Source organism: Arachis stenosperma, chromosome 2 (assembly GCF_014773155.1).
Source record: "Arachis stenosperma cultivar V10309 chromosome 2, arast.V10309.gnm1.PFL2, whole genome shotgun sequence".
NCBI classification, from domain to species: Eukaryota; Viridiplantae; Streptophyta; class Magnoliopsida; order Fabales; family Fabaceae; genus Arachis; species Arachis stenosperma.
In genome coordinates, this window is record NC_080378.1 from 103,423,689 (window position 1) to 103,439,529 (window position 15,841).

General features: G+C 34.0%; 1 protein-coding gene across 1 annotated transcript; it reads right to left on the minus strand.

The window, feature by feature from the left end:
* Positions 1-2,748: 2,748 nt before the first annotated feature.
* Positions 2,749-5,629, minus strand: LOC130963339 (gamma-interferon-responsive lysosomal thiol protein-like). The gene is made up of 5 exons (XM_057889466.1): positions 5,321-5,629; positions 4,352-4,417; positions 4,078-4,215; positions 3,385-3,477; positions 2,749-2,829 (listed from the first exon to the last, which is right to left on the minus strand). The coding sequence occupies exons 1-5, from the start codon at positions 5,627-5,629 to the stop codon at positions 2,749-2,751; spliced, it is 687 nt and encodes a 228-aa protein (XP_057745449.1).
* Positions 5,630-15,841: the final 10,212 nt, after the last annotated feature.

Sequence of the window (15,841 nt, forward strand, 5' to 3'; positions counted from 1 at the left end):
AAAATGGAAAGGAAGCTATGAAAATCATGGTGGAACACTAAAATATCACAAGTAACAAATTCGATAAAATAAAATAAGTTATGAAAGAAAACAACAAAGAGAATTATGGTTCATGGATGGTGGTACAAAGGGCAAGAAGAAAAAACAGACGAAGCAAAGAAGACAACACAAAAAATGGAGGAGAAACAAGCAAACATAATGAGAAACAGCAGGCTAAAAATAACTAGTCCAGGTTTAATGTCTTGCAAAATGAAGAAATACTAATTAAACAAGAAGAAATTCATGAGGAGCTGCAAGAGGAATAGAAGAAGAAAGTAAGAAAGAGAGGGAAAGAAAACCATACAGCCACAGGGAAGGAAAATCAAGCAGGATAGAAAAGAAGTACCAGGAAAAGCCAAAAAAAAAAAAAACAGAGTCAGCAATAATTGTTAACACTAATGAAGCTGAAAAGAACAACCAACACAAAAAGTTACCAAGAAAAACAAGGAGAAGAAAAAGCAAATCTCAAATGTTGAAACAAAAAAATACCATCATAGTACATCATGAAAAAAATTGGGTAGAAAATGAAGTTGCATCACAAATTATGATGGAGGAAGGGATTGAATTAACACTTGAAGCTCCTCCAAGTGAAGGAAGACCACCTATGATGGAGAAAAGAATTCATGGAAATGGATAAAGAGGCAAGAGATCCAAATCTAAGTTAAATTTGGTTCCAATCTTTTTTATTGGTTCTTTATTATTAGTCTTATCTAGAACGTCAGGGGTTCTGGCAGCATATCCTTTAGGCACACTCTTAAAGAAATTATAAAATAGTATAAATTAAACCTGATATTACTATTCTGCTAGAAACTAAGTGCAACAGTGACAATGCTAGGAGAGTTAAAAGAAGCCTAAAGATTTGTGAGTGGAATATGGGTGTACTGGAATAGACCTGAAAGTTCAGCTTCAGGTGACAACAGTTTATGCTAACCCCTAAATCCAATCTAAAAGATTTTTTGGCCGAAGCTTCTCAACATAGCTAACAATACGACAAGAGAATGGTTGATGGCTGGAGATTTCAATGAGATTAAAGACGAATCCGAAAAAAAAAAGGGAGGCCACAATAAATATAAAAGCGTGTAATAGGTTTACGAACTGGATTAACAATTGTGGGTTCATTGACGTCTTGCCTAGGACTAATTCTGACTATCACCCTCTTCTGGATAAAGATAGGATTGTTGTTCAGAATAGATTCTTTAGGTCCAACGCTATGTGGACCTTCCATCTAGAGTTTACAGATTGCATCAACAATAGCTGGAAGAAGGAGATAAGAAGATTAGATATTAGCATACTAAAACCATCGTCAGAAGAGGAATCCAGAGACTCTGAAGGAGAATAGATAGAAGAAGAAGACGACCTAAATAGACACATCATCAACCACTTCCACAGCCTTTACCAAGATCATGTAAGTGGGATTGCTGGAATTTTACGGCTACACTAACAGGATTGAAAATAAATTTAAAGAATGCTACTCACAACATCGGATCTCTGAAAGCCTCAAGAAGCGATGGTTTTTCAAGAAAAAGTTTGTGATTTCATCTAGAATTGTTGAAGAAATCCAAGCCTCGTTGGACTTTGCAACAAAACCTTACTAGCACTAGTGCCAAAGCTAAATAATCCTAACCTCATCAAACAATTCATACCTATATTGCTATGCAACGTGAGTTATAAGATTATAACCAAGATTCTAAAGAAAAGGATTAAACCTCACCTTAATGATAGAATAGCTATCTATCAATCGAGCTTCATTCTTGGAAGAAAAATTCAAGATAATATTTTGATAGCTAAAGAAATGATACATACAATGAAGAGATTGAAAGGGAAAAATAATTTATGACCATGAAGATTGATTTTGAGAAGGCTTACGATAAACTTTATTGAGCATAGACTTCATGAATTTAATTTTTCTCAAAGCTTAACTCTTGTCATGAGTTGCATTAGTTTGCTCTTCTATAACATCATTTGGAATGGAAGCAGGACAGAGAATTTTGTACTATTATAGAGGGTTGAGATAAGAGGACCCAATTGTGACATATGGATAAACTCTCCCACTTCATTAAAGACCAGATTCAAAAACATATGTAAAAACCTATGAAAGTAAGAAGAAAGAGACAGCGACAATTTACATTTAATGTTTGCGGATGATTTATTATTATTATTATTATTATTTTGCAGAAACCACCACTGAGCAGATGAGGAATAATATTAAAAAGGTGATGAATACTTTTTGCATGGCATTTGGGTTTAGGAAATTAGGATAAATAATGAGAAAATATCTATAGTTTTTTCTAAAGACTCTGAGACTGTTGTCAGAGGAGAGATCACAAGAATATTAAAGTTTAGAGAGTAAAACGATCTAGGTAGATAACTTAAGACGTTGATTACAAATAATAGAGTTGAGAAGGATTAAATGTATGTAATTTGCATTAGCATTATATTCCTTACACAAACCCATAAGTCTTTAAGTAATTAAATACTTATGAATTCTTGACTACTGATAAAATAAAATACGTAAGTCTTTTTGTTGAGATACATAAATTTAATTTCTCTAATAGTCAACACAAAAATTTATATATCTTATTTTTTTCAATAGTAAAAAATTTATAACTGTTTAATATTTAAGAGAATCTGTATTTATTTTTTAATTATACAGCTCTCAATTTACAAGAGTGGAAAAAAGATAACAAAGTTGAATCCTTTATTTCATTTCTAACGAATTGGATTGCAAGCATCTGGAACAGCAATGCCTTTATAAGCCTTGCAAACAAAGTACGTGAAATTTGCATAGTCCTGATGATGAATTAACCCAAAAACATCATTAGTCTTTGTGATGAGTGTGTACATAATTATAATTAATTATGATCTAGCAAAATCAAAACTATTAATCCAACCACGCACCTTCATCAGTCCATGACTCCAACAAAAGGATTTTAAATTAGCTCACTCAAAATTATCAAAACCAAAAATTCAATTAATCTACTACATCACATTTTCTTTATATTTTACATATTATCAGTATTTCTTCTATAAAATAAGTTAGTTATAAAATCTTTTCACTAATTTTATTGTTATTACAAATTTGTAAAGATACTCACCGCTGTATATATGTGTAGCACTATCTTTTATAATCACATTCAATAAAAAATACATACAGAAAATACTTATTTTCTTCTTACCTTCTATGTTTTATTAAAAACATCAATAATTTCTTTACTACTTTAAAATGTATTCAAGTATAATATATATTACTCAAATATATATTGATTTATAAATGTACTAAATTCTTTAAGTAAACCAATATGTTCATGAATGAGAAGAAAAAGAGAGATAAATTAAAGGACAAACTTGGGCAATTGGCTGTTTGTTAACCACCACCCATGGCAGAAATGAATAGGGTGGATTAAGCTTTGTGGTTTCTTCAATGTACTTCTTTGCAAGCTGCATATAAATTCAAATTCAATGTTAAAATAATATAAGACTTTTTCTCTTGAGGAATAATAAAAGACTTTAGAAGTTAGAAAAATCTACAACTCTAGTATACAGTGAAAACTCATGTGCCTTTAATTTTATTTTTAGTTATCAATTTTACATGAAATTAACTGCACATGAATTTTCATAATAGTGTACAGTATTTGATTGAAGCATGCAATCATACTTAGCTGTAGCTGTATGCTAGGAAACGAAAAATGACAAATATGTGCTCATAAATCACGGTAGTCAAATAGAAAATAAATAAATAAATATTAGAAAAGTTTCCCAATCTAAATAACTAGATAGTTAATTTTGTAAATAACATTAAATAATTTTTTAATCTTAAATTTTAAATCTTTCAAAACAAAAAATAAAAACTAAAAAAAATAGTTTATAATAACAAAATTTGACTAATATTATCTGTTTAAAATTTGATTTCTTATACTACTTTTGTGGATAAATATTAGTTTTCTCATAACCAAATAGAATATCATAGCAAGTACAAACTCCCAATTTGCTATGTTATCTTATCTTAGTTAGCCTTAAAAAAATAAAAATAAAAATAACCTCTGTTCCATTTCTTCTGCTGCAATTGAGTATAGATGAAAGAGGCAAACCCAATTGATCAAAGCAATCCTGCCACTTATTGCTTCTTCCCTCAATTGCTAGAAACTCAAAGCAATAAATCAATCCATAATACTTGCCCTGCATCATAATATATATTTTATATTAATAATTAATTTTAGTATATACTTAATATGATTGAAAATTATTAAAGCATTTGAAATTAAGGTGTTATTTATCTTAAAGAATTAGAGAAGAAATTAAACCTTATACTCACCACATCAGACCATAGATTCATAGCACATGATTCCAAAGAATTTAGAATGCATTCATCTTGTCCATTCTGCCAAATTATCATGCATATAATTAGTGTGAATCAAACATTGAAGATTATACATCGTATTCTTGTTAGATATTTGTCCAAATACAAAGATAATTTAATACCAATTACAAATGGAAACTTAGGAAAACAAATTAAAAAGATTGAAAGAAACCATGGCTGAAATCATGGAAGATTTTATAAATAATATTAAATATTCTATGGATTGCACGAGTTATGATGTGGGATTGTAAATTTGTAATGTGGGGTTTCCCTTAGTCTTGACATGAAAATGAAATTTTGTCATGTCTAAAAATGTGGTACAGAAACAAAGCCTGGTGTCCACATTTTTATTTAACAAAAAAAAAGAGTAGAAATTCAAAATCTTGTTAAAGTTAACCGCTTAACCCCCTTTTCAAAAGGAAAACCATATGAAAAGGCTATTTTTGTAAAGAAAAATAGTGAATACAAAAATTTAATTTATTTTTTTATAAAAATAATATTAGAAAGCTAACTTTCTATGTCAATATCAACTAATTTTTTAAATTATTTTATTTATTTTAAATTTTAAATCATAAATTTTTAATTTTTAATTATAAATATTAAATCCTTTAAAAAATAATAATTTTATAATTAAAAATTTTTTGACAAAAATAGTCTTGAATATTGCATTTTGAATTAAAATAATCTTTTTAAAAAATTTTAAAGAAAAAATATCCTTATTTTTGTTCCACTCTAACCCATCAGTGATTAATTACATTGTTGTTATCATCAATTCTTGAATCAAGAGAAGGAAATAAATGAAACCCATTTCCTTTTAGTTTTAAGTTCTCTCATATAATTGAGCTGTTGGCAATTAAGTAATCAACTATCACCACTAAAATTAATGAAGATAATATAATAATTAGAGATAAAAGTAACAAGAACCTGGCATGATATGGAATTGTTGGTGAGATTGACATGAGAATTAGCATAAGGGACTAATTGGAGATTCACAATGCTGATGAGATTAGTGTTGAATATCTCATAAAGATTCTTGATTATGAAAGTAGCACAAGGTTGGCACAAACTTTCATAGTACACTGAGAGATTAACTTTATTATTATTCTTATCAGCAACAAAAAGTGGACTAATAATCTCATCACTACCCTTTGATTCATAGATGAAGATGAAAAAAAGGACTAATGCCATCACAATGGTTATTGCTGGTTTTGGAGAAACAGAAACATAAACCATCTTTGTTTTCTTGTTTTTCTTTTCTCTTGATCATGAAAAGTTAGAGAGTTATTTGGTACAGTGTTTTTTAGGTTTAAGAGTGTGTAAACTGTGAAATTTGGAAGAATATTTGGTTTGACACGTCTCCGATATGTGAGAAAGAAGAGAAGACAAATTTGAGAGCAAAGGGGTTTGTGCCTAGTGAGATGTGTTTGCTGTACAGAGTTTCCTATTTTGAATCTTTGGAGAATTTTTGCACCCAATAAGTTAATGACTAATTCGTCACAAATTTGAGTTTTATTTAAATATCTGCCACTAACTAATGTATTATTGTATACACAAGATGAGATTCGAATTTCCGATACTTGTTTAAGCGGACGTCAACCCAGGTTTTTAAAAAATTATTTAATATAATTGATTTTTTTTTAGAAAAAAAACATTATATAGGTTTTAGATACCTCTTTTGTACTGTTTGGTTCCTATAGAAAAGGGGAGATAATGTCAAATGGTAGAGCTCATTTTTAGGTTTTTAGGGTTTTTATAATTATAGAAAAATAATTAAAAATCATGTGACACGTATTTTTTTTACTTGTCTATTTTCGAAGTATAAAATTATCTTAAAATTTTGTTTCAGAAAAAGTATATTTTTTATTTTTTTTCTCTGTTTTTTTTTTTGGTTCATTATCTCTCTTTCTATTGTCTAAAGACAATAATGGAATGTGATGGTTTCAGTGGCTAAGAGAAGGGGGGGTTGAATCTTAGCCCCTTTTTGCTTGCTAAAACTTGCTGGACTTAGAAGAGACTTTTCTGTTTTATCTCGTCCCTACCCACGAGACATTTTCATTTTGTCTCGTCACTTGACACGAGACATTTTTGATTCTGCATCTGAATATTAAAAACAGAATTGAAGTAGGAAGAAGGAGAGAAGATTACACCCAGATATATCCTGGTTCAGCTGCTAAGTGCAGTGCAGCCTACATCCAGTCTCCATCACAACAATGATGGAATTTCACTATAATCATCCAGATTACAACTTGTAAAGTGCTAACCCAACTTACAAGGAGATTCCCACAGAATCATGAAACACAACACAGATGTACAAAGGAACTCTAAGACATCTATGGCTTTTTCTTTTAATTTTGCACTCTCTGCCTTTTTCCGCTCTATGGCTTTTTCATACAAACCTCACTGTTTGCCTTTTTTCCATGAGACTCAAGACATGACAAAATTAAACAGAAAACTACAAAATAGAAAACATTGAAGGAGAAGAGAAATCTGTTAGCTCAGGTAGCTCTGAGAACTCTGTGCCTTGCACTATCTAATTTTCTCCTTGCTCTAAACAGTGGCTGTTCTCTCTTTTTAAAGAAGAGGGAAGCCTCCACACTTGAAGCCAACACCCAAACCAACTTCTTCCTCCTTCAACAAACACAACCGGTTCGGCCACATAGAGAGAGAAGAGATAACCATGTAAAACCCAACATGCAATTACCTCTAGTCCTTCCTTGATCATCACTCTTCATCAATCCGAGCGCTCCATCCTTGGCTTCCTCTCCAAGATGGATTTCTGGCCATTGATGCTTCATGATGATGATGACTTCATCTGCTTCAATCTCTGCCTCAACCATCACTTCGCCACTCTATCTACTCCCTGTGGTGGTTAAGCAGAACCAAAGACAAGCCATGCCTTCAAGGATCTTCCCTACTGGCCGAATCTTCATCTTCCTTTTTGAGTATGAAGGATCCGAGATTACCTCACCAAATCTAACCATATTTGGTGATTATCTCAGCCACAACATACTTTTGGTTTTCTTTTTTGTGATGCTATCATCACAATGGCCTCTTCTTTGCAACTAGCTTCTCTGTGATTTTTACTGATAGCTTGCTTCATCCCTCCTTTCCTGCTAGACAAGACCGAAAGAGAGAGAGGAGAGAGAACAGAGAAAAACTTGCAATGTAATTAAAGAAGAAAATGAAAATGAGTTAGGTTTACATTACCCATGCCTAGCCTCTGCTTCCTTCTTCAAATTTCTTGCTTCTACCATCTTCTTCTCTGACAGTGAAGTGACTGAATGCAAAGAGAGAGAAGAGAGAGTAGAAAGAAGAAAAGCAATGGAAGTAATGTGTGATATAAATTATAATCAATTAAAATCAATTAATCCCACTTTCCATGCTTTTGCCTTGTAACGTGCATATCTCAATAAATGCCATCAAATCACTTTGCAATTTCTCTTTCATGTTACCAAGGCAATTAATTCTAATTTGAATTCCATCACCTATAAAGATTGGCATCCGTGGAAGCATGCACTTATAACAAATTGGATTTCACCATGTTTAAGAATTTGCTTAACCATTGGGCTCTATTTCCTTTTTAATTTTCGGACCAACCTCTTTGTTGGGCTTCAAGTATATTTTCCTGGCCCAATAACCATAACCATAATTCAGCCTCTTAATATAACATTGTTGTACAAGCTGAATGTATTTGTTAGCATAATTGGGCTTTCTAATTTTTCTTTCTTTCGACCCAATAATAAAATCTGCAAGTAACAAAATTATTAATTAACATATGTTTCATGAAAATCAAATTAATAATATTGTAATTAATATAATTAATAATATTTAGTCATCACAAATATTAATTTAGAGTTTTCCAAACTCATCAATATCCCCCTTGATGACAAACATTATTAAAATTGAAATGGAAAGAAATTTAAAGAATTAGAGTAAAGAATACTCCCTTTGAATTTGAATTTCTCCCCCTTTCTAAATGTCACATGGCTCCCCCTTAATGTATGCTTATTTTACCAAGGGAAGCATTAACCTGTAACAATTTTGAAATCAAGCTTGAAGTAACAATGTTATTCAACATATTAATTTTGAAATGTTGAATGCTTGATTTATGAGCAGAATTGAATGATATACAAAACTCATTTGTTATCAGTAATCTGATTTTCTGCTCAATCTACACAACATAATCTATCAAAATCTGTTGCTGTTCAAAAAATATTTTCCAGTAAATCAGAGCAGTTTTGTTATGAAAAATATTTTTCAAGTAAGATACAATCTTTCAAACACAGCAACTTTCACCATTACAAGCCTAAAGGAACTGCCAAACTTAAATCATTTTATCAAGGTAAGAAAAATATATCATCAACTTAGTAAACACATTTTACCAAGATATAGATCAAATAATGGCAGCAAAATCACCAAACAGATGCATCATAATCAAAATATGATCAAAACAGATCACAATTCAAGCAGATTCATTAATCAAGCATCAATCCTTTTTAACAGGAGTGATCATGAATTCTCAACAGAGAATTTCATCCCTATTTTTCAATTTCAATTTTTAGCACCATTTCTCCCCCTTTTGGCATCAAGGGTCACTGCAAAATAAATGAAAACAACATACAAGAGGCATAATATTTGTTGTTCACCAAAACACAATAGTCCAGTAAGCACACATGCATTTGAGCAAATGACAATCAAAGTTCAACTCGAAATTAATCCACTAACACAAAGTGCTCAAAACAGAGCCAGATCAGAGCATAAAATAGAGCAAAATAGGTCTGCAAAACAGTGCAACATAACAGTTTCAATTCAGCCTCCTTTTTTTTTTTATCAAGGAGCGACCCTGCAAAAAAAATGAAGAAAAAATAATGCAGTCTATACTAATTTAAGACAAGTGAAAATAGTTCCTAGAATCAAGGGATGAGGAAAGTATAAAGATTTGATTTGACAACTTCCAAAAATAATGAGGAACAGGTCAGAGTGATGTCAAAGAGATTTAGTGGGGCCCAAAATAATTAACTTCAATTCAGTCTCCCCCTGTATCAAGGCCCGTTCAACACATCCTGAAATTTGTCTCCAGCTTTCCTACGAGACAAAACCAAACAGAATCAAAAAGTTCACAAATTTTCAACAGAACTTAATTCTATCATTCCCAAACTGTTTCTTAAGGTGCAGAATCTGTCTTCACATAAGGGCTTAGTGAAAATATCCGCAAGTTGATCTTCGGATTTTACAAATTGAATATCAATAGTTCCCTTTTGCACATGTTCTCTAATGAAATGATATTTAATTTCAATGTGCTTTCTTGAGTGCAAAACAGGATTTTTTGAAATATTTATTGCACTCATGTTATCACAAAATAAGGGTATACTATTGATCTTTAATTTGTAATCCTCTAATTGTGTTTTTAACCATATTAATTGTGAACAACAAGCAGATGCGGATATATATTCAGCTTCAGCTGTGGATAGAGCCACTGTGGCTTGTTTTTTGCTTGACCACATGTTGAGTGAGCTTCCAAGGAAGCAACACATGCCCGAAGTGCTCCTTCTATCCACTCGATCTCCCGCATAATCTGCATCACAAAACCCTACTGCACAAAAATCATCAGATTTTGGATACCATAAACCATAATCACATGTTCCCTTAATGTACCTAATGATGCGTTTAACTGCCGTTAAATGGGATTCTTTTGGGTGAGATTGAAATCTTGAACATACACCCACACTTTGAACAATATCCGGTCTAGAGGATGTAAGATACATTAGTGAACCAATCATTCCTCTATACCGTGTCTCATCCACATCTAGGCCATCATCATCCTTTTCAAGTTTAGTGTTAGGATGCATTGGTGTTCCCATTAGTTTGGAATTCTCTAAGCCAAATTTCTTTATCAATTCTTTTGCATACTTGCCTTGGTGAATAAAAGTACCACTAGGAGTTTGTTTAATTTGGAGGCCAAGAAAGAAAGTTAGCTCTCCCATTAAACTCATTTCAAACTCACTAGTCATGAGTTTTCCAAACTCTTCACACAAGGTCTCATTGGCTGATCCAAACACAATATCATCCACATAAACTTGAACAAGAAGAATGTCATCATTAGAAACTTTAATGAACAAAGTAGTGTCGGTGGTTCCCCTTTGAAAATGATTTTCTAACAAGAAGGCACTAAGCCTTTCATACCAAGCTCTTGGAGCTTGTCTTAGGCCATAAAGAGCCTTTGATAGTTTAAACACATGATTAGAAAAATCTTTATGTTCAAAACCGGGGGGTTGAGCCACATACACTTCTCTATCAATAAAGCCATTAAGGAAAGCACATTTAACATCCATTTGAAACATTTTGAAACCTTTATGGGCAGCATAGGCAAGAAGCAACCTAATTGCTTCCATTCTAGCTACCGGAGCAAAAGACTCATCAAAATCTATTCCCTCTTCTTGATCGTAACCTTGGGCCACTAATCTAGCCTTGTTACGAACAACTTGTCCATCCTCACCAAGTTTATTTTTGAATACCCACTTAGTACCCGTTACCTTCTTACCATCCGGATGAGGTACTAAAGTCCAAACCTTATTCTTGTCAAATTGAGCAAGCTCCTCTTGCATGGCCTTGACCCATGATGGATCTTCAAGAGCTTGTTTGACATTGTTGGGCTCTATTTGTGACAAGAGAGCAAGGTTGCTAGGTTCGGTTTGCTTTTTGAGAGGATCTTGTGGTTACACCTTGAGAGGGATCACCAATGATGAAATCATGAGGATAACCCCTCATGGACTTCCATTCTCTAGGCTTTCGGACAGGTGTTGAGCTTTGATGAACTTCTGATGGTCTCCCTGTTTCAGTTTCTCGTGTCTGCTCAGGAGACAAAATGGAAGTTTCTCCTTCAATCTGGCGAGATAAAACAGGGCTAACAGATTCTTCATTCTCCACAGTTTTGGGATTTTCTTTACTTGTTCCATCCTCTTCACAATCTGAATCACTATCCTTTACAATACTGGGAATTAAGTTAGAATCACAAAAGGTAACATGTATGGATTCCTCTATGGTCCTATGCTCTTTGAGATAAACTCTATAAGCCTTGCTTGTGGTGGAATATCCAACAAACATTCCTTCATATGATTTTGGATCAAATTTTCCAAGGTTTTCTTTATTGTTAAGTACAAAGCATTTACATCCAAAAACATGAAAGTACTTAAGATTTGGAGGGGTTCCTTTCCATAGCTCATAAGGAGTTTTCTTTAACCCTTTTCTAATGATTGTTCTATTCAAAATATAACATGCTGTGTTCACAGCTTCAGCCCATAAAAATTTGGGAATTTCATTCTCACATAGCATGGCCCTAGTCATTTCTTAAAGGCTTCGATTCCTTCTTTCAACCACCCCATTTTGTTGGGGTGTTCTAGGGCATAAAAAATTATGAGAAATCCCTAAGTCATCACAGAATCTTTCAAAATCTTGATTTTCAAATTCTCTTCCGTGATCACTTCTCAAATGGGCAATTTTCAAATCCTTTTCATTTTGAATTTTCTTACAAAGGGTGGAGAAGGCATAAAATGCATCATTCTTATGAGCAAGGAAAAGTACCCAACCAAATCTAGAGTAATCATCTACCACCACAAGACCATAGTGTTTACCTCCTAAACTTTGAGTTCTAGTAGGACCAAAAAGATCAATATGCAACATTTCTAATGGCCTTTTGGTTGAGATTCCATCTTTTGATTTAAAAGAGGATTTTACTTGCTTGCCCAATTGACATGCATCACAAGTAAGATCCTTGTCAAACTTGATGTTTGGAATTCCTCTAACCAAATTCTTTTTGACTAGCTTAGAAATTTGGTACATGCTAGCATGACCCAACTTTCTATGCCAAAGCCATTTTTCCGATTCAAGAGAGGTAAAGCATGTTACATTTTGTTCCTTTAGATCCTCAAGAGTTAATCCATACACATTATTACATCTTTTAGCTTCAAATAGAACATCCCCAGTTTTCTCACAAACCACTAAGCAAACAAGTTTCTTGAAAATGACTTCAAAACCCAAATCACACAATTGACTAACACTAAGCAAGTTATGTTTCAATCCATGTACAAGTAGGACATCATTTATACAAGATGAGAGATTTTTACCCACTTTCCCAACAGCAACTATTTTTCCTTTTGCATCATCACCGAATGTGACAAATCCTCCATCATATTCATCAAGCTTTATGAAGAAGGCTGTCTTTCCGGTCATATGCCTAGAGCATCCGCTATCCATGTACCACGTGTTCTCTTTTCTTTTGGATGCTAGGCACACCTGCAAAACAATGCTTAAGAAACCTTAGGTATCCAAATCTTTTTGGATCCTTTAACGTTAAACCATCTTCTATGTCCTAAGCCATTGTAATAAAAAACAACTTTACAAACTTTGTCACCAATCATTCTTTCACCAAAGAAACATTGGATGGGAAAGTGTCCATTTCGATTGCATAGTCTACAAAATCTTGGAGTTGCTGTTTTGTTAAAGCAAGTTGGGTCTTGATACTTTGCATCATTTGAAGATGAAGCCATGTTTTCAAAATGTGATTTTTCAGATTTATAAAAGCCCAACCCAGCTTTATCATAAAGAGGTTTCTGACTGGCCAAGATTTGATTCAAATTTTCAGAACTTTGGGTGAACTTGGCTAAGTCTTCTTTAAGTCTGTTAACCTCTTTAAGCAACTCTTCATTTTGCTTAAAACAATTCACATATGCAAGAACTGAATGGTCACTTTCACAACTTTTAATTTGGGCTCTTAACTGCTTATTCTCTTCAACAAGATCACAAGCAGTTTCGGCCTCTCTCACTTTTTCTTTTAGAAAATTGTTTTCAGCTTGAAGAATGGTGACTTGTTGTTCAAGTTCTTGATTTTCCAGTAGAAAGCATCTTATTTTTTCAGAAAGGTGGTCTATCATAAGATGAAGATCTTCAGTGTCAGGGTTATGAAAGATTACCTGATTTACATGATCCGCCATAAGGCACTGTTGGGACTTGGTTTCTGACTTTTCATCATCATCATCTGAGTCATTTTCCAACTCTTCCCATGAAGCCATTAATCCTTTCTTCTTTCCTTTCCTCGGCTTTTCTTCCTTCTTCAACTTGGGACAATCAGATTTGAAATGCCCCATTTCCTTGCAATTGAAACAGGTTACTTTGCTAAGATCTTTCTTTATCCTCCTTGAGCTGCCGCCTTTGCCTTTGAGCTTTGCCATTTTCCTGAATTTTTTTGCAAACAACACAAACTCATTTTCAGAAGAGTTATCACTGGATTCATCATCCAGGGGGTTAGTTACAGAAGAAAATGCAATTCCTTTCTTTTTTGAATCTAAATATGAGTTTTCAAAAGCAAGTAAATTTCCTCTCAAATCATCAAGTGTCATGGAATCTAAGTTGCTGCTCTCAGAAATAATTAAAGCTTTTGTTTCCCACTCTTTTGTGAGACATCTCAAAACTCTTCTCACTAGCACAGATTCTGAATGTGTGATTCCAAGAGCATCTAAGCCAACAGTGATGATATTGAACCGTTCAAACAGTTCATCAATGGACTCTCCTTCCTTCATTGCAAACATCTCATATTCCCTATTTAACATGTCAGTCCGAGTTTTCTTTACAAGGGAGGTTCCTTCATGAGTGATTTGCAACTTGTCCCAGATTTCCTTTGCCGTTGTGCATCGTGATACTCGTCGGTACTCCTCAAAGCTGATAGCACAATTGAGCAGAATGGTTGCCTTGGCATTTAACTCCACCTTCTTCCTATCTTCCTCGGTCCAGCTTGCTTCTGGTTTAAGAGAAGTTACTCCTTGAGCATTTGTGGTAGTTGAAAATTTAGGACCTTCCAAGATGATCTTCCAAAGTCTGTAATCCACAGCTTGTACAAATATCTTTATCCTCTCCTTCCAATAGGTATAGTTTTTCCCATTGAAAAGAGGAGGTCTGTTGCTTGATTGACCTTCAACCAGATTGTAAGACACCATGTTTGCGCCACTGTTTTTTGCCATGAGGATCTTTACTCCAAGCTGCAAAGCTTGATCTCTTTGAGACCAAGCTCTGATACCAATTGATGGTTTCAGTGGCTAAGAGAAGGGGGGGTTGAATCTTAGCCCCTTTTTGCTTGCTAAAACTTGCTGGACTTAGAAGAGACTTTTCTGTTTTATCTCGTCCCTACCCACGAGACATTTTCATTTTGTCTCGTCACTTGACACGAGACATTTTTGATTCTGCATCTGAATATTAAAAACAGAATTGAAGTAGGAAGAAGGAGAGAAGATTACACCCAGATATATCCTGGTTCAGCTGCTAAGTGCAGTGCAGCCTACATCCAGTCTCCATCACAACAATGATGGAATTTCACTATAATCATCCAGATTACAACTTGTAAAGTGCTAACCCAACTTACAAGGGGATTCCCACAGAATCATGAAACACAACACAGATGTACAAAAGAACTCTAAGACATCTATGGCTTTTTCTTTTAATTTTGCACTCTCTGCCTTTTTCCGCTCTATGGCTTTTTCATACAAACCTCACTGTTTGCCTTTTTTCCATGAGACTCAAGACATGACAAAATTAAACAGAAAACTACAAAATAGAAAACATTGAAGGAGAAGAGAAATCTGTTAGCTCAGGTAGCTCTGAGAACTCTGTGCCTTGCACTCTCTAATTTTCTCCTTGCTCTAAACAGTGGCTGTTCTCTCTTTTTAAAGAAGAGGGAAGCCTCCACACTTGAAGCCAACACCCAAACCAACTTCTTCCTCCTTCAACAAACACAACCGGTTCGGCCACATAGAGAGAGAAGAGATAACCATGTAAAATCCAACATGCAATTACCTCTAGTCCTTCCTTGATCATCACTCTTCATCAATCCGAGCGCTCCATCCTTGGCTTCCTCTCCAAGATGGATTTCTGGCCCTTGATGCTTCATGATGATGATGACTTCATCTGCTTCAATCTCTGCCTCAACCATCACTTCACCACTCTATCTACTCCCTGTGGTGGTTAAGCAGAACCAAAGACAAGCCATGCCTTCAAGGATCTTCCCTACTGGCCGAATCTTCATCTTCCTTTTTGAGTATGAAGGATCCGAGATTACCTCACCAAATCTAACCATATTTGGTGATTATCTCAGCCACAACATACTTTTGGTTTTCTTTTTCGTGATGCCATCATCACAATGGCCTCTTCTTTGCAACTAGCTTCTCTGTGATTTTTACTGATAGCTTGCTTCATCCCTCCTTTCCTGCTAGACAAGACCGAAAGAGAGAGAGGAGAGAGAACAGAGAAAAACTTGCAATGTAATTAAAGAAGAAAATGAAAATGAGTTAGGTTTACATTACCCATGCCTAGCCTCTGCTTCCTTCTTCAAATTTCTTGCTTCTACCATCTTCTTCTCTGACAGTGAAGTGACTGAATGCAAAGAGAGAGAAGAGAGAG

What these genes read in the sequence shown, in the direction of transcription:
- LOC130963339 (XM_057889466.1), bottom strand. Translation starts at nt 5,629, where the DNA reads ATGGTTTATGTTTCTGTTTCTCCAAAACCAGCAATAACCATTGTGATG. An exon ending in TGAATCTATGGTCTGATGTG is followed by an intron (nt 4,216 to 4,351) that starts GTGAGTATAAGG and finishes ATTATGATGCAG; the next exon opens with GGCAAGTATTATGGATTGAT. An exon ending in GCAGAAGAAATGGAACAGAG is followed by an intron (nt 3,478 to 4,077) that starts GTTATTTTTATT and finishes ATTTATATGCAG; the next exon opens with CTTGCAAAGAAGTACATTGA.